General features: G+C 39.4%; 3 protein-coding genes across 4 annotated transcripts; 1 reads left to right on the top strand and 2 right to left on the bottom strand.

Moving 5' to 3' along the window:
* Positions 1-274: 274 nt before the first annotated feature.
* Positions 275-8,126, bottom strand: LOC143878005 (proteasome subunit alpha type-5-like). Of its 2 annotated transcripts, XM_077380387.1 has the most exons (9): positions 7,972-8,126; positions 7,786-7,867; positions 7,594-7,674; positions 5,166-5,279; positions 4,982-5,083; positions 3,365-3,423; positions 1,647-1,749; positions 961-1,026; positions 275-792 (listed from the first exon to the last, which is right to left on the bottom strand). In XM_077380387.1, exons 1-9 carry the CDS (start codon positions 7,983-7,985, stop codon positions 700-702), a joined length of 714 nt encoding a protein of 237 aa, XP_077236502.1. In that variant the 5' UTR covers positions 7,986-8,126; the 3' UTR covers positions 275-699. The 2 variants fall into 2 exon arrangements, with proteins under 2 accessions (XP_077236502.1, XP_077236503.1); XM_077380388.1 differs by lacking the exons at positions 7,594-7,674; positions 7,786-7,867; positions 7,972-8,126 and adding an exon at positions 7,314-7,388.
* Positions 8,127-8,710: 584 nt separating this feature from the next.
* On the top strand, positions 8,711-14,745 carry RAD51 (RAS associated with diabetes protein 51). Its single transcript, XM_077380386.1, has 9 exons — positions 8,711-9,139; positions 10,204-10,348; positions 10,481-10,591; positions 10,707-10,798; positions 11,085-11,179; positions 11,541-11,654; positions 13,004-13,133; positions 14,092-14,213; positions 14,303-14,745. The coding sequence occupies exons 1-9, from the start codon at positions 9,047-9,049 to the stop codon at positions 14,424-14,426; spliced, it is 1,026 nt and encodes a 341-aa protein (XP_077236501.1). The 5' UTR covers positions 8,711-9,046; the 3' UTR covers positions 14,427-14,745.
* Positions 14,746-16,289: 1,544 nt separating this feature from the next.
* Positions 16,290-19,345, bottom strand: LOC143876861 (Pentatricopeptide repeat (PPR-like) superfamily protein). Its single transcript, XM_077378548.1, has one exon. It carries the CDS (start codon positions 19,124-19,126, stop codon positions 16,337-16,339), a length of 2,790 nt encoding a protein of 929 aa, XP_077234663.1. The 5' UTR covers positions 19,127-19,345; the 3' UTR covers positions 16,290-16,336.
* Between the last annotated feature and the right edge of the window lie 132 nt (positions 19,346-19,477).

Below are 19,477 nucleotides of genomic sequence, written 5' to 3'. Positions count from 1 at the left end.
TTTGGGCCCCACATCTTTCTCGGCCATAAATAGGACCACTGAGCCAATCAGTGGGATGTTCACCCCATCTTGATCGGATGATCTCAGCCCATTGACCTTAAGGTTCCGCCAAGAGAAACTACGTGTTCATTTTTGTTGGGCTTATCTGATGGTTAAGATGACCATTCGTCACTGGACCAAGATCTTGTGGACCAACTCGTGCTGGTCCACCAGATCAATTATCTCGACTAAACATCCCCATTTCTCTACGATTCATGTTAGAAACAGAAGAGAGTGAAAAACAAGCTCGACAAATATTCCATTAGAAAATATAACTGGAGGTGAAAATATCAGCCCAACATATCATGTGCGATGGAAGATAAGCATCATTGCCAAATTCCAATACATGAAAGTATCAGCTTTAACAGTATTTCGGCATGCTATTGCCGTAAGCTCGTGAATTGGATTAATTTGAATGACACATCGGCATAACAGAACAAACATCATCATTAACAGGAAAGCTTTAAACCCATTTCAAAAAAAAAACAGGAAAGCTTTAAAATTCAAGAATGAATGTCTGATCTTAAAAAGCAGCAAATGAGTTTCCCGATTTAGCATGTAAATCAGAGGGAAAAACAGAAAATATCCCTAAAGATGATGCTGATCACCTTAAAATGTGTGTAGGCAACGAGTGGAAATGGGGAACGAGAAAATGGTGTCTTATAGGCGGCTGATGACTGCCTCCACCTCGGATGGAGTGTAGAGATGATAAGTTGGAGCTACCTTCGCAATGTCGACATTGCTTGGAGTCACCTGGCCAAAATATTCTAGCTTGTTTTTAGACTGTCATAAAAATAACAAGGTCCTGTTTGTTTTGGATTTTGAGAACCCATTTTGAGTCTCAAAATACAAAACAAACAGGGCGTACGAGATAATATCAACTGTGTAATTGATTGTTTCATATCCAAGAGACAGGCATACTTTCTCCTCCATCACTTGCTTCAAGATGGAAAGGGCTATTGTTTCAGCTTCTTGAAGCGTTAGGTCCTGCAAATAACAGATGACATTAATCACTGGCTCGCGTTCTCAGATTCTTTGTTGGTTTACGTTCTCAGATTCTTTGTTTCCAAGGAAAAAACCAATATGTAATAAAGCAGCTGATTTGATTGAGGATGACCCTTTACTACTAGAAAAGATGGCTGTGGGGATAATATTTCGGGGGTTGTTTGGGGGAAATTTTGGAGCCTCCAGAGTTCAATCCTTCTAAAAAAACCCAAAGTTCACTTCTACTAATCCCATATCTTAAACCCACTTCTCAGCCCTCTCTATACATAATCCACATCTACCAATCTTATTATCCAAAACATCATCATCTCCTGATGTTAGCTTAATTTGTCCTAATCCTTTTTTTTCTTCTTATAATTAGCATCATTCACGAACTCTATTCTAGCAGGTTTTAAGTAACTAGGCTGGGGTTGAGTTGGCTACGTCGAACTTGAAAGACAAAAGGCCAAATTCAGATTCAACTTATGTTTTTAAATATTGGATAAGAATGTATTAATAGAAGTGATAATACTCATTAATTGGATATAAAGAAAAAAAAGACAAATGCGACTTCAAAGATGGGTACCTTGTAATTATTCAAAAAGAAAATAAAAGATGGGTACCTTGTTGTATTGCTCTTGCAAAGAGCTGTCAGCACCTTCTGAACCTGAACCAATCGCCTTGGCATTGCATTGCCAGAATGTGCCAGATGGATCCGTGTAGTATCTGAATATCACAAGTTCAATATAAATCCCACATAACATAAAAGCATCAATCCGTGCCATCCTAAATTTTAGTGCTAGTCTTAGTGCAATGCATGCATCTGTACGTCATGTGTACGCTCCCACATTGTGAATACGACATGCGCACATGCAATCCCTGCATTTATCAGCATGGATGACTATGTTTTTTTTTTTTTTTTGAACATTGAGCATGGATGACTATGTATGCATTTGTTTTGCCATTTTCTAGTGAATAGCAGCCACAGAAAATAAAAAGATACACAGATGAGGTCATGTGGAGATAATCCTTGCCAGGTTCTCTACATGCATACAATCAACAGTAGTAAAAATAACAATTTCTTAGCAATTTAGTTCACCAGGCCATTGATTACTTTCCAAATGTTACCAATCTTAAAGATGCCGACTACAAGTCCTAAAATCTTGAAGATAATTGTAGGGGGATGATATTCTAACCCCCCCGTGTACGCATTCGCCCCCCTTTTAACGTGATTTGACGTGAAGTTGGCTACTGTTCACATTATAAGGGGGGCGAATGCGTACGGCGGGGGAGGGGGAGGGGAGATCATCGCCCTAATTGTATCATGTACATGCCTTAGCGTCATTCCCGCTTCTAGTCCTAAAATCTTGACGATAATTGTATCATGCACATGCCTTTTAGTAATTTAGTGTCATTCCCGCTTCTGGATTTCACAACTAATAGACCTATTTCAAGATGCTCCAGGTCCAAAAGTAGATTATTTTCTAGTTTGCTGTTTGCTCCACTTCCTGCTTATGACGCTCAGATAATTCTAGAGGTGTATGCCACAACACCTGGATACTTCGTGGATACTTTTGCTGGTCAAATTATTGCCTTGTTTCAAACAAACCCCTCCGCATTCGAATTAGCAATGATGTTTTGTATTAACAATTATAATATGTGAGTCTTACATGTGCTATTTCAAGTTTATTATTAATTGCATCTTTTAAATTTATTATTAATTCTATCGTCTAAGTTAAATCTAGATAAGCTTTATATTTTTTTATTAAAGATGCCTTGCATTATACCTCACAGCATGGGAACCCACATCCGTATCCGTACCCTACATTTCAAAAATGCCGAGATGTATCTATGTTTCTGTTATTGTCTGTATCCATATCTGGGTAACATAGCTTCCGTTCTCGAATCCAATCTAAGCAAGCTACATTGTCCAACATGAGGACTGACTCCACCCTAGATCCATATAAGAGACTTAGCATTGTGCTCCTGCTAATTAATCATCACAACTATACTGATCCTCAAGCCGCAACTTGAAAACAAAGTCACACCTACCCGGGGTGAGAGCTTTACAGCTCCGTCAGAGTATCTCATCTTTCATTTTACTAAATCCCTAAAGGGTTTAGCATCTTCTCAATTAAGAAAGGCCTATGGTCTTCATACGAATGAGATTTATTCACATTTTTCCAGGATAAGGTTCTAAATCAACACCTTTCTGGCCATGATGAGTATTACACTACGGAAAAGAAAGCATATAAAGGCAAAACCACCACCACCAGACAGTATATTCCCATATAAAAATGGTTACAAAGGCGCAAAGTTCTGAAGAATAAAAACTACTTACAAGCTAGGGCCATTCTCATCATGGCCGGCAATCAGAAGAGATACCCCAAAAGGTCGGGACTGTAAAATAAACAAATAGTATCACATAAGAAAACAGAAAAAAATATCCAGTATTTTGTGCCACATCCTAGCACCATAGTGGTTACTAAATAAGGAACAGCAGATGCAAAACAATCGAGTACCACAAAAATGATTCCAAACAACCAATTTTACAGAGATTTAAGATCTTAGAATCTGTCAATACACTGAAGTTGATATAACCAAAAGATTGCTAAGGCTCAAGACAGAGATAGATATATGGCAAGATCTAGTCTCCCGGTTTTATTAGAGTTCCTGAAGGGTTACTCCCTGCAACGTATTTCATGGCCACCCCTAATAATTCTAATAGAAGGAAAAAGAAAAATAAACATTGCACAATGCAGTTGCCCAAACAAGCTCTGAATGGCCTCCCTAACTACCAAAGGTATGCCTTGGCCAACTCTACTACGTTTCTGACACATAATTTCAACAGAAGTGGCTATGGTTCTCACAAAAAACCACTTAAATAAAAAATAGCAACTAAAGTTTCAAGGGGGTGGAAGGTTTATCATAAAAAACACAATGGAACTCTTTCAAAAGCATCCAATTGTCTCAGGTTCATTTGCAATCAATATAAGCGAGTATTATATTGGGATGTCTAAGCAATAATACTCGAGCTAAGAATGGAACCGGATGGGGCCACCACATATTTTTATATGAAGCATGTAATAAAGGCATGATTGTATACCAAAAAACATAGAATACTGCACTGCACCATTTTACAGAAGGTATAGTTTGGATACTTCATTGTCTTATATGCAAACAGTTTTGAAGATAAATATGATTATTTGCAGGTAATGGTTATAATCGTTTAAGAAACGATATAGTTGACGGCTTCCAAAGTGGCCCTAGTGTCCCATTTGCAAATAAAATAAACCTTAATAGCAAATAAGGATTGAGTTTGTTGGTATTCAAAGAGGGCCTAATGCTTCAATCGTGATTAATGTTTGAACCATATGACACAATGGGACTCTTTCAAAAGTCTTCAATTGACGCAAATAAGGATTGAGTTTGTTGGTATTCAAAGAGGCCCTAATGCTTCAATCGTGATTAATGTTTGAACCATATGACACAATGGGACCCTTTCAAAAGTCTTCAATTGACACAAGTTCATTGTAATTAATATAAATAAGCATCGTACTAGGATGTATAAGCAGCACTCAAGTTAAAAGTAGGATCGGACGAGGCACCACCACATATTTTCCCCTGAATAATGTAATATAGGCATGCGGCATGCCCATACTAGGATGCATAAGAAATACTCCAAAAGCTAAAAATAGAACTGGATGTGGAGCCACCGCATATTTTCCCCTAAAGAATGCTTATAGATGTAAACTGCAATCTAGAAAAACCTTTTTCAAACTGTATCTAGCAAAACTTATTGTATTGCAGTTTACACACAATTCCCACCAAAATGCAATGGGCTGCAGATCAAATTGTCCATGAGAGACTAAAGATGAAACCATCGAAAAAGCAATGTTACTGGGAATTAATTGCACTGAAAAGCTACTGTAGTTTCAGAAGGCATAGCAATGATGACCATAGATTCTTCGTCGCCTTCACCGAATCGAAGAGCAAGATCACAAAGGGCCTGCGTGGTTGATTCCACTGTCATTGATTCACCATATGAGAACCTGTGGTTCTGAGGAAAGTACATAGACAGAATCAGGAAAAAAAATCATAGCACTTAGGAGTTACTGGCACAATGTGAATATAAACAAGACCTGTGTTTCGACGCGTGCATGCTCAACGAGGGTACGAGCATCAGCTATAAGTCCACTCATAGCACATCCTATATGCTCATCAATCTCCATAATTTTTTCCACACTGCTTGGCTCCTGAAACAGAAATGGAACTTAGTAACTGAAAATACCAGCAGCCTAGAAAGATGCTAAAGGCTAAAAACATCCAAAGTCAAGAAACCAATATTTCCACGCATGTGTCTGCATGTTTGAGAGTGTGCATTTATTCTTCTCTGCATGACCAAGATTAAACAATCCCAAAAGGATGTGTAGTATCATGATGTATTTGAGTAGAAGGAAAATGCTGTGATTCAAGTTGAACGATCAGTCATGAAGCAACGAATAACTGATTTACAGTGAAAGTGGAGGTTTTCCTTCAGTAGATAGAACCCACCACCCACACCAATTTTTATTGGAAGACCAGAAATATCTAAGGCCCTCAAGTACCTAATTTTTATCAATGTATGTGTATGGGCATCACATATGAAACGGATGCCGATATCTAGTACCTATACATCCTAAGCTCTGGAAAAGTCTACAAGCCAAGGCGCATACATTGAAGGGAGGCGGATATAGCCATGGGGAAATAATAAAATTTTATTCTAAATCTAAATTCAAGATATCATATAATTGTTTGATTTAATATGTATACAGAATTGGTGAAACTCCTTTCATTAAGTCTAGTAAGAGCACTAGTGGAAGTAATTTCCTCATGCCAATGTATATCCATTGAATGGAGGCAGATTTTAGGTGGGAAGCTCATTGCAAATGATTGTAGCGACTCAAGAAACTGGGAAGTAAGTCAGGGTATCCTCAGCAAGATTGATTGGAGATATTTAGAAGATGGATTCAAGCTTGCATTCCAACCACATCTTTTGGTTCTTATGAATGGAAGTCAAGCAGTTGTTTTCATAGTTTAAGGGGGCTTATACAAGGGATCTACTCCCACCCTTCCTATCCATCATAGTAGAAGAAGCAGTAAACCTGAGGCTCTGTTTGGATGTAGGTATTTACCTCATAGTGTAGTGGTGTAAGTAGTCAAGAGGGAGGAGACAAGCCTTGGATTTAACTGGATCTTACGTCATAGAATAGTGGTAAGTAGTGTTTGGTTGCCATTACCAACATAGAGAGAGAGAGAGAGCATCATTCCCAAGAAATCCAAGCAAAAAATCACTTTTTGTGGTTTTTGGCTTGGATTCTGTTTGGAGGAGACTAGGGTAACACATTAGCAGACAAGCAAAAGACAACCAGGACACATCCCTGGTAGTCTCATTGGATTTCAATACTATATTGGCAACCAAACAAGGGGTTTTGCTAACATGGCACCAAAAGCCAAGCAAAACCCCAGCCATCCCGGCTTTTGCACAAACAAACAGGTCTGTTTTGTTGCACAATATCTCGGGTTTTGTAGGGTTTTGTTGGGGTTTTGGGTAATTTTTGGCTGCCACATCAGCAAAATACTCTGTTTGGTTGCATGTACAGTTCCAAATTACCAGGAGACTACTTGGCTTGTCTCCTTGACTCCTGCTTGTATGTTGATGTGGCGTACCAGCAAACTACTAAAAAAATCCAAGGAAAAGCCACAAAAGGTGGTTTTTTTCTTATCTATCTATCAATATATATACCCCTACCATTACTCTACGATGCTGACAACCAAACACTACTTACCACTGCTCTATGGTATAACTACGAGGAGACTACTTGGCTTGTCGCCTGCCTGTAGACTAAAGTTTTAATTCACCACTACTCTGAGGCAACTATCTGCAACCAAACTTACCCAGATGCTTGGTAACATTGAAGTACAAGCGATTATTGAAGGTTCAAAGTTGGTAGGTCCAATGCTCCAACGTCTGACTTATAATTTGCAGATTGAATTGTTGGCTTTCTGTAATGATAGTGTGGATTATTTTGATAACCTTTACTACCGCTAAGGTGGTTTGGATGGCTATAACCTATAGGGTTAAGAAAGAACAAACAAAAAGCGCTCAATTGTAGGTGTGAACATGATCTTCTTCTTATCACTAATCATAGTCTTCTACCCGGTGTTGCAACTTGGAACCGCATTAACATCTGGTGTACTCCGATAGTACAAGGGAAGGAAAGAAGCTTGCCCTGTAGAATAAGTATTACCTCTTTTGGCAGGAGATTGCCCTCTCTAGGCACCACTAGCCAACATGATGGTTGCTTCATGTAAATTCAAGATCCCTAACATGATTGCTAATAGATCAGAGAGACTCCAAAGGGTATTTCCTTTGAAAGGAATGAAGAAAGAAAAGAACTTAATGAAAGGCAAAGAAGGAAGAAATTGAAAGAACTTTCAAGTGCCACTAAACTAATAGAGTGAAAGAAAGAAACCTGGAAATGAAAATTAAGCCAAATTAAATAAACGGATGAGGATATAGAGAGGAACCAGCAAAGGCGAAGTGATACGTTTCTCGACAGCGAGCACAACGCCCTCCTTTGTCTTCAACCCAATGGCAGTCGAACCTAACTGCAACAAAATCCAATCCTTTCAAGACGCTTTGCTTTCTCGAATAATTCAAGGAGCTAGAAACTATTAAGACATTTCAAGACCCAAAAAAAAAAGGGGGATGGATTTAACCTTGATCGCCTCGATGGCATATTCGACCTGAAACAATCTCCCTTCCGGAGAGAAGGTGTTGACGCCTCTATCATATTCCGTCCTTCAACCGCACAAAACAAACACAGCAAAGAAAGATTTAAAGGGAGGCAGGCAGATAACAAAAAATGGAAATAAACCCTAGATTTTAGATGGAAATGCTTTCACCTGGTGAGAAACATCTCAAATTTAGTAGATCAAGGAACGATCTAGGGCTTTGTTTCCTGGATTGGAGAGGAAAGGCTCAAGTAGTCTGATTTTTTTTTAATTTTTTTTTTTCGGGTTATAAAGGTTGAGACTTGAGAGGCACGGTAGATGCCTAGTGGCGGAGACGGTAATTAAAACGAACTTTAGGAGGGTAATCCTGCCTATATAAAATCGGCTATATGGGGCCGATTTGTACATTAGACAAACGGGCCGCGTTGGGCCTCACATCCCTACATTGGTGAGAATGAAGGCAAGCTTGGGTTTGAGCCTGATTTGTGAACTCCATATGCTTTCACAAGTAATTTAATAGAAAAACCAATTACTTGTAGTCATGGATTGTTGAGTTTTGGGTGATATTTTTCGCATTGGATGATTGAATGATCACACTTGGAGCGTAGGGACAGCTCTGTTAATGGTGTGTGTGAGTGTGTGTTCACATAAGGTGAGAAAAGCACTAGGGTTGCAATTTGGGCCGGATTCAACCCGATTTTGTCCCAGGTTTGGCTGGCATTTCCTCGGGTTGGGTTGGAAAAAGCCAACCCAGTTTAATTTCGAGTTCAGTTAGAATGAGACCTTGGCATCCCAATCCGAATCCAACCTCCGTCCTCTAATTTTATCATGTTTATCTTATGATTATGTTTTCCTCGTATTATTTTTTTTCCTGGCCCTAGGTGAACCCAAACCCATACCGACTCTATTTGGAAACAACATGTTACGTGGGATGGGATAGGGTTGAGGGAATGTTGTCCCGAGCTAGGCTAGGGTTGGCCTCAGTCTGATACAATCCGACCCGAGTTGCACCCCTCAGAACGTGTTTTTGCAAGTAAAGCAAGCTAGAAGACTTTGTTTCGCAACAATCAATAGCATTCGATCAAGTTGTGACTTGTGACGTGCCGTGGAAAAGAAAAGCTTGCTGGGAACGCTTCTTTGTTTTCTTGAGCATAGGGCTTTTGGCGCCTCCCCCATTCGTTTGAATCTCTCTCTCTCTCTCTCTCTCTCTCTCTCTCTCTCACACACACACACAGGGCCAGCATCCATGGAGCAGCAGCAGAAGCACCAAAAGATGGGGGAAGGACAGGAAGGCATGGAAGAAATGCAGCACGGCCCTTTCCCTATCGAACAGCTCCAGGTACCCATTCCTTTTCTTTTCTTTCCTTCCAACCCTACCTCTAGGGTTTCTTCCTTTTTCATCCCGCCGATGCAAATTCGCGTTTCGTTGGTTTTCTTGTTTTTTTATTTGCTATATCAAAATGGGTTACTTCGATTTTTTTACGACCGAATTGAAAATTTAGGTTTCGTTTTCTTTTCCATATCTTCATTTGACGTCATAAAATCTGGGTTGGCCTAGAATTTGGTGTTTGATGTGGGTTTTTTCTTTTGCATCAACGAAAGTCGATTTTATTAGGAATCTGCTTCTTCTTTTTTTATAGCATCCTTTTTCTTGAATTCACACAACTTGTGTTGTTTATTGGCACATGCGGAGGGTTTGTTCTTTCAGTTTGGATTCTCTTCCAAATTTGGAGAATGGGTTTCCTTGGAACATCTGGGCCATCCTAATTTGCAGTCAATCTTAGCTACCCGATTTGAAACCTGCATCAGTTAAAGGGTAAATGTGAGTTTGGAATATCTGCTGCTCTTCCTGTGGCATATGGCCCGATTGCTCTTCACAAGTATGTTCTCTTTTGTATTCCTCCATTTCCCCTTTTCCCATTTCTGAGCCTACGCACACTTATGGCTTCTATGGTTTTACCTTAATCCTTATGTTTAGGTGGTGTTATCCCCCATTGTCTGGAACAATTGTCGGTGCAGGGTACTTAAATTCTTGTTTCTGAATTTGGGTTGTCTAAATTCAAAGATTAAGCTTTGGTTTGTCTGTCTTCAAACTTTTTTCTCTTATTTATGTCATATGGTCTAATGTTTAATCATTAATCTAAATGTTTACATATGTGCCTTGGGCTACGAAGATCATTTATTTTAGCACCTAGTCGCGGTTATAGCAAATGGGTTCTTTCTATCTCGTGCGTAAGCTTAACCAAAGTCTTAGAGATAATGGATCATTTTTTAAGATCTGCCTTTTCTATTTATTTATCTGCACTGCATTTGGGCTGTCTGTAGCTTCCATCGTTTAGAATAGTGCTGTTTTAATTGTTGTGATGATTGAAATTGTTGATACTATTACTTTCTCTCTCTAAGGCATCGGGGATAGCTTCCCTTGACGTGAAAAAGCTTAAAGATGCTGGCCTATGCACTGTGGAATCGGTTGCATATTCTCCCAGAAAAGATCTATTGCAAATTAAAGGAATTAGTGAGGCAAAAGTTGACAAGATCATTGAAGCAGGCATGCAATTTTTTATATTACCTTGTGCTATTCTTTGTTTTGTTTTAATTCTGTTAAGGAGATTATCTTTTTTTTTATCATTACAACTGTAAAATAAAGAAGTGAATATTGATTTGGTTTGTTTGCTGACAGCCTCTAAGTTGGTTCCACTGGGATTTACTAGTGCTACCCAACTTCATGCGCAGAGACTTGAAATCATACAGATAACTTCTGGATCAAGAGAACTTGACAAGATCTTAGAGGGTAAGTTTTAAATGGATGATGTTAGGGGTGCTGAGAGCAACCCAAGACCATATTAGTATGTTTCAAGGGTAAATGCCTCTTGGATTTGAGAACTAAGCAGAGATATATTTGGCAGGAGGAATTGAAACTGGGTCTATTACTGAAATATATGGTGAATTTCGCTCTGGAAAGACGCAGTTGTGTCACACTCTATGTGTCACTTGCCAAGTAATGTTCGCTCTCTCCCTCCCCCCCCCCCCCTCTCTCTCTCTCTCTCTCTCTCTCTCTCTCTCTCTCTCTCTCTCTCTCTCTCTCTCAAGTCATGTCATATACTCAACTCAACTAAGCATTTGTCCCAAACTAGTTGGGGTCGGCTAATGAATCCTTTAGAAAATTTTCATGAATCAAGTCATATCATATGGAGATTAGAAATGAGTTTGTTTCTATTTCATGGGTAAGTGTTGTCCCCAAGCGAATCCTTGAATGATATTTACACTGCATATTGGTATTTCAGCTTCCATTGGATCAAGGTGGTGGTGAGGGTAAAGCAATGTATATTGATGCAGAGGGCACTTTCAGGCCACAAAGGCTCTTACAGATTGCAGACAGGTGTTTTGGCTAACACCATGTGAAACAACCAGTTACTTCAAAAGCTTAAGCTGTCAGAGAAGTCGTTATTTATTCTTTTATACTTTAACACTCCCTTCACGTGTGGCCCCTCTTTCTTTGGGTTGGCCTACGCGTGGCACATGTGGCCCCCTTTTGGGTTTGGCCATTGCATGTGGATTTTTGCTATCAAGGAGGTTTGAACACAGGACCTTTGTTCTGATACCATGTGAAACAACCAGTTACTCCAAAAGCTTAAGCTGTTGGAGAAGGCGTTATTTATTCTTTTATACAGCGATAGTGAATGTTTTAACATTGTACGAAGATTGTTTCATGAAAGTAATAAAATGCCTGAAAATTGCAGATTTGGATTGAATGGTGCCGATGTTTTGGAGAACGTAGCTTATGCTAGAGCTTATAACACTGATCATCAGTCACGGCTTTTGCTAGAAGCAGCTTCAATGATGGTGGAGGCAAGGTATCTTCATTTCGTAACTAGCCCATATGTCTTATGTTTTGTGGTTTCTCGTGGTCTGCATAAACCATATAGATTGTTTGCTTAACATCAACATACGGCATGTAAATTACTCAATAGATTCTTGGACTCTTGACTTAGTTCAGGGAAGACTTCTAGGACAATATAAAGTAGAAAATTAAAGGCACCTGGTTGTTCTAATTTTACATGACTTCGATGTGGACATTTCTCACAAGGTGTTAATGACATGGGATTTAAGGAAACCCAACATACTAAATCATCCACACAGATATGATTGTTTCTTTAGGGCCCGTTTGGATACCTCCCATTTTGTATTTGTATTTGGATTTGAGTTTTGAATACAAATTGAATAGATCCGGCAGCTCATGTAGAGGGGGACAGAGAGGGAAGGGGGTATTTCCTAGTCGAGGGGAGAGGTTGAGGAGCAAAGAGGGTGAAGGAAACTGCCAGATCTGTGGATTTTCAATTTCTTATTTCCACAGCAAATTTTGAAATCTGATTTTTTTCACTGTGAGCTGCTGAATTAGAAATCCAAGAATTTGATCCGATCCAAATTACAATGTAAAAAGGGCTGCAAATGTGAGAAATCCAAATCCAAATCTTCTCGGCATCCAAACGGGCCCTTATTTATTTTTCTGAACAAAGACAAAACTGCTAGATTCATACACATAGGATTCCATAAAAAATAGAAGCATAGTCGATAAATAATACCAAAAATCAAGACAAAATAAACAAAGATTATCTCCCCAAAGTTGTTTCAATGTGCTTGACAGGGAAATCTCTTTTCCTTACAATTTACGAGCAGGGTCCTTGTTATGTAGGTTTAATTTAATATATCCTTGTGCATATCCATTGACAGTGTGGGAAACTTTGTGATTGTCGACAGGGTATACTAATTATATTAAAGTTGTTGTTTATTATATAAATGTAAGTCAACACGATAAGTTGTACTGTTATCTGAATTAACACGTACGCTACATTGCATCATCATCAGAATTAAATAGTACATCATTCTTATTCTAAAATGTGAGAGTCCTAATTCTAAATTGTGAAATACAACCTTCTTCAAGTTTTTTGGGGTACCTATCATTTGGTCTACCTCTTCTCCAGGAGCTCCTTACTGGTTATTGAAGGTTAAACTTGAAACCCGTTATTCACTTCAATATCTTACTACTCTTGTGACCAACCTCAATCTAGATTCTTAGATTTCTCGTGACTGAGTGGGGCACTTGTGCCTGGGCTTCAAGTTTTATCCCAATTGCAATGTGCATGGATTTTCTTTGGCCGTTAGATAAATACGATGACTGATCACGAGAGATTTGCTTGAATAGGTTTGCTCTTATGATAGTGGACAGCGCTACAGCTCTCTACAGAACAGATTTCTCAGGAAGAGGAGAACTGTCAGCAAGGCAAATGCATTTGGCAAAGTTCCTTAGAAGTCTTCAGAAGCTGGCAGATGAAGTAAGATTCGAGTCTCATTTCTTTGCTCTAATTTTATTTTTTCCTTTTTGCTTCAAGCAAAATATATTATATTTGCCTTCTGGTTTGCATTTCTCCAGTCTGCTTGTATTCCAACTATAGTGTAATATATCTGTACAATAGTTATTGTTTTCTCTTTTGTAGAGCAAAATATTCCCAGGAAGATATCTTAAAATGTGACCTAGTTGCAGAATTCTTTTATCCAGGATGCTGCTTCTGCTCAAGAACCTTGCTCCTATCCCTCTTGCATAACCTCTTGTTTGTGCTACCAGCAAATAGCTATAAACAAAACATTTTGTTCTATTTATCATTTTAAAATCTAATCATTTTAGACTCAATAAACATAATCATTAAATATATTATATTCTATATTTTTTTAAGGGATTTGCTAGCGTCCATCGCAGAAGGCATTTTGCGGATGGTCTATTGCATGTGACAGCAGCCACACAGGCTCACTTTTCAGCAGATTTTGTCTTCATTCACGAGGTGGCTGCTGCCACATGCAACAGACCATCCGCAAAATGCCTTCTGCGATGGACGCTAGCAAATCCCTTGGTTTATATATAATTATATAAGACTTTACAAACATAATTATTAAGCTGCATTATACTTTTTAAAATGTAGTTAATACTTTATATCATTATAAAATACTCTTTTTTTGGTAGGTAAGCTGGGATTGAACCTCCAAGCTCTAGGTTGGAAAGCAAAGCCTTTACCATCAAGCTAGAGGCTCAATCTCAATAAAAATAGACTTGTTATCCAAGATCCATCTGCTAATCACATGTCTGAATTTGCTTTAGTTTCATGTATCTTCGGGTGGATTATGTGGTGCATTATATCACTAGATGTTAGTGAACCTACGAGTAGTTGTTTTGGCTTTTGAAACCCTAGTGTGGTCTTCCCTTTTGGTAAGATTTCTTAATACTATTATTGAATGTAGTTTGGCGTAGCAGTGGTGATTACCAATCAAGTCGTGGCACAAGTGGATGGATCTGCAATGTTTACTGGCCCCCAAATCAAGCCCATTGGTGGAAACATCATGGCACATGCTTCTACAACAAGGTCTCTTAGTCTGATTCCTTGACATGCTCTCTTGATGTTCCTTTCTTTTCTATCTTCCTCAATTAACTTTGTTGTTTGATCTGTGTCAGGCTTGCTCTACGTAAGGGAAGAGGGGACGAGCGCATATGTAAAGTGATAAGTTCACCTTGTTTACCAGAAGCTGAAGCACGATTTCAGATTTCCCCCGAAGGAGTTACCGATCCAAAGGACTAATGTGTACAATCACACCTTCCCTCCGCCTATTTGGTTCCTTATCTTCAACATATGCTCATGCATATATCTATTATCAGTAATTTGCTGATTCTTTCACCGGCAGTTACTACTTTTAGTGATGTTGTTTTCATGGCGCAAGCATGCAATGTTTGTAGAAGTTTGTATTTTGATTTTTGGAAGAGAGAGGAATCATATATCTCTTGAAGAACCATTCAATTGGATGTTTTGATGTTCCATATAATATGGTGTAATGATTTGTTTTGATGTTCCATATATTATGGTGTAATGATTTGCTTTTTAGTCCATTTCCATTGTTATCTTTCACTCTTCTTTAGGAAGAAATGTGTTTGTAACCCTAAAAATTTCAGTGCAAGTTACCTCAACCTTTTAAATGAATGGTGAACTGTCGTAACTATACATGAATGCTACGTTGCCTGTCTTGAAACTGGGTCTGGAGAGTTATCATGATCTGAAAATTTGAAACTCAGACTTGGACCTTGAGTCCATATGACTCTAAATTTGGCCGGAGTACTTGAGTCATTTATTTTTAAATGTAGGACAATCTTGGCTTGCATGCCCAAACTGACCATTAAAGAGCTTATGTTGTGGCCTGATTTTTTGAGCCTTTAGTACTTCATTGAGTTTATTAAGCACTCAACTTAGTTTGTTGAGTATGCAATTAAGATTTTAAGCCTTGCAACTTATCAGAGGATTTGAAAGATCTAACTTATTGGTGGTGGGATTTCCACTTTCTAATGGTTCAATTACTGCTTGCTGAATAAAGTTATAACTTTTACCCAATATTGATCATTTTGATATAACCTCTGGACATAAGGAGTCAAAAGCATTTGCGATCATTTTTACCAGTACTACAAAAAACAAGACCCAGCAAGCAAAAAATCCATAATGCCCATAACTGTTGAATTCAGTGTACACAGATTTAGTAATAGCGTATGCCATATGTCCCAGGATATTCTCTCTATACCCATGGATTGAAAACCTTCTAAACATGACATTTGTTAGCTTTGTTTAATTATAAGTATTAACATTGTTTAATTATAAGTAAATATGACTAGACAGGAGGTACCTAAGAGGGATATATTTTGCTATCTTGGTTCAATTCTACATAAGGAATGAGGGATTGAAGAGGATGTTAACCATACAATAAGAGCAGGTTGGTTGAAGTGAAAGCTTGCCTCAGGAGTTTTGTGCGACCGTAAAATCCCTACCAAGTTGAAGGGAAAGTTTTATAAGACAGTTGTGAGGTCAGCCATGTTGGACGGCTCAGAATTTTGGGCCACCAAGAAGCAGCATGTGTATAAGATGAGTGTAGCGGAGATGCGAATGCTTAGATGGATGTGCGGTCACACAAGGTTAGATATAATTAAAAATGAAGACATTCGTAAAAAGGTGGGGGTGGCACCAATTGAGGAGAAGATGAGAGAGCACCGCTTAAGATGGTTTAGACTTATCCAATGTAGGCCTTTTGGATTCTCCGGTGAGAAGAGGTAGGGGCAGACCGAAAACAACTTAGGTAGAAACAATGAGAAAAGACTTGATAGCTAGGAACATAACAGAGAACATGACTTTGGATAGGATAGAATGGAAGAAAATGATCCACGTAGATGAACCCAACTAGAGCCAGGATTAGAGCCGGGTAGATTCCTTCTTCGTGAAATTTTTCTAAAGGATTCATTTAGTCGACCCCAACTAGTCTGGGACAAAGGCTTTATGATTTTCGACTGATCCTTGCAAGTTCAGTGCACAATTCATTACCTAGAAAATTAGATCCCCGGCCCTGCTACTGGTTCTGATCATAACTTAATGAAAATTCAAGGGCTTTTGTATCCATGCACATGCTCATAGTTCAAAGAAAGTATAGCTGCCATTTTCTCATCCTTTCCTGTATATCACCAATAATCCCTACAAGAACATTGTCCATCCTTGAAATGATGAAAACACGCTGGATCCTTCAGCTTTATTTCACGTCCATATACCCTAGAGATAAGCTTGGCAGCATTATGGCAATCCACACACATTCGAAGGTTCTTGATAATCCGTATGCTTATTGAAGTAGGAGCACTGATGAGGGCAAAAGCAATTGCCTGCTTCTCGCTGTGGATGCCAGCAATCTCTTCATCTTCCTCATCTATGTGAAGCTGTGTATGGGGCACATTTGGCATAGCTACTTTGGTTTCTTTTCCCACGCTGTCCAATTGGGCATAGAAAGCATCTGAATTTGGCATAGCTCGATCCCCAACAACGAAAGTGTGCACAGTGTTCTTAATCTCAGTCCAGCTGCAACCAAGAGAGCCTGCAATCCTGTTCCTCTTCTTGGGCTTTTTCAACCTCAACGCATCATCAGATTTACCACCTAGATTATACATCTGTAACAACAGCCGGTGAACTATAGAATTACCTGGTTCTAGTTTGATCAGATTTTCTGCCGCATGGGTTGCTAAGCTGAGATTGCCATGGACCCTGCATGCTGTAAGCAAGGCGGCCCAAACAGCAAGATCAGGTTCAATGGGCATTTTTTCAATAAAATCTACTGCTTCTCTAAGTTTACCGGAGCGACCAAAGAGATCTACCATGGCTGCATAATGTTCTAAGCCTGGTGAAATTTGGTGTTCTTTGTTCATGTTACTGAATAGTTGCTTCCCATCATCCACCATTCCTGCAATACTGTATGAAGAGATCATACTTGCACAAGTTATCTGGTTGGGTTTGACTCCTTCCCTTTTCATATGATCAAAAAGATCTAATGCACATGCTGAGTGACCATGTAGAACGTAACCCGAAAGCAACGTATTCCAAGAGATGAGATCTTTGCATGATAGAGCATCAAATACTACTTGAGCACTGACCATATCTCCTGACTTGGCATAAGTGTCTATTAGTGCATTTGCAATGGGAACCTCAGAATCTAGGCCACCATGCAGTACACAACCGTGAATCTCTTTTACCTTATGTGCTGCTAGTAAATTGGCACAAGCTGGTAGGACACTCAAGACTGTGACTGAATTGGATCTCATACAAGCAGATTGCATTTGACGAAATATCCCTAGACTCTTGTTTTCATTGCCATTTTGCAGCGAACCTGCTATGAGTGAATTCCACGTAGCCGTGTTTCGTTTGATCCCATCTGTTTCCATCTTTTGAAAGAGCTCCATGGCCTGATCCTCATCTCCATTTTTCATGTATCCAGAAATCATCACGTTCCAAGTGATAACATTTCGCTTGACACCTGAATTATGCATCTTCGCAAATAGATCATGAGCTTTACCGCAATACCCAGCTTGCAGAAATCCTCCAATCATCGAGTTCCAGGTAAAAACATCTCTTTCCAAAATATTATTGAAGATCCTTTGGGCAGCTTCTAAGTCCCCACATTTGGCATACATGTCGATCAACGAATTTCCAACCAGTATATCACTGGCTGACCCTATCTTAACTGTAATAGAATGAATCTCTGTCCCCTTCTTGATTGATTTAAGAGAAGTACACGTTGAGACAGCACTCGCCAGAGTCACACCATTGGGTTCGAATCCCACTAACCACATTTCTCTAAAGAGTTCCAAGGCCTGGTTTGTTCTGTTGTTCTGAGCAAAGCCTGAAATCATCGTAGTCCAAGTAAAAACATCCGGAGCAATTCCGGACTTCTCCATCTTCTTCATCAGCTCCCTCGCAAGATCACATTTACCTGATTGATTATAACTGTCTATTAATATATTCCATGTTACTAAACCCAACTCAATCCCTTCAACCTGCATTTGGTTAAACAGTTTGAGAGCTTCTTCATTCTTGCCACAATGGCAATATCCAGATATCATTGCATTCCATGTCACTCTGTCCCTTAGATTCATTGTGCTGAAAACCCTTTCCGCAGAATGCAATTTCCTGCACTTGGCATACATAGCCAAGAGGGAATTGCTCACATGTACCAGCATTTGCATACCGGAGCGGATTGCAAACGAATGTATCAGTTCCCCGGTATCGATGTGCCCTGAATTTGCACAAGCCTGTAAAATCTTGGGCAACAAAAATTCGTCAGGCATCATGCCTTGTACCATCATCTGAAAGAAAAGCTCTATGATTTCTTCCCACCTCTGCTCTCTGGCATAGCCGCCAATCATTGCAGACCAAGTAAAGAGATTCCTTTCACGCATTTTGACGAACACATTGTGGGCTTCTTTCAAGCTCCCACATTTTGCATACATGCTGACGAGTTTGGTCTCAACGAAAGGGTTTGAATTGTACACCGAACCAATCAGGGCATGAAGCTTCCGGCCATCGTCAATTGAATCAGAATCAATACACGACTGTAGTAAGGAGATATAAGTCTTGGGTTTCACTTTGGCCCCACGTTCTGCTAATGATTTGAAAGCAATTACGGCTTCTTTCAGCTGCCCAGTTCGACATAGGTGGTTCAAGTGGAGATCTGCTAGCTCAAGGTTTGGTTCTGATGACACCGGTTTGGCATTTTTGGTGAAAGAGATGATTGGTTTTAAAGGGTATTTAGATGAAATCTCTTGTTCGGAAGAGACGAAATCGGGAACGGCGGGTTTTGATGCGAGTGGAGAGCATTTCTTGGGGAGGGAATAAATGGTGGGTTTTGAAAGAAATTCATATGGGACTTCTTGTTTGGAAAAATGAGGAACGAAGTCTTTGGATTTGCAGAGAATGAGTGAATTTTCCATGTTGGGAATGGGAGAGAAAAGTGGGATTTTTGTTTGTTTGTTTGTTGCTCTTTTTCAATGGGTGAAAGTACTGAAATTGATATTATCCACTAGAAGAAATTTGGGTGGTCCGGTCATGTTTTGCAATGTTAGCAGATCTCTGGAATCTCTTCGCCCGGTTAATATGGCATGGAGTTGGGTGTTTTAGAATTGTTATCCAAGCAAAGGGGAGAAAAGATACGAAAATGGGGGATTTGCAAGGGACCATCGAGTGCAGCCACCTCAGATGAATGAAATGAATAAGACAGAATCTGAGTCTATGTGGCTGCACTCTCATGTAACAGCCCCTCCGCGGAAATATATCAGAAAATA

This window comes from Tasmannia lanceolata, unplaced genomic scaffold (genome assembly GCF_043159265.1).
Source record: "Tasmannia lanceolata isolate RefF3 unplaced genomic scaffold, GAP_Taslan_0.1 ptg000005l, whole genome shotgun sequence".
Classification (NCBI taxonomy): domain Eukaryota; kingdom Viridiplantae; phylum Streptophyta; class Magnoliopsida; order Canellales; family Winteraceae; genus Tasmannia; species Tasmannia lanceolata.
The sequence above is the reverse complement of the archived record's forward strand: the minus strand, read 5'-3'. Positions and strand labels throughout refer to the sequence as shown.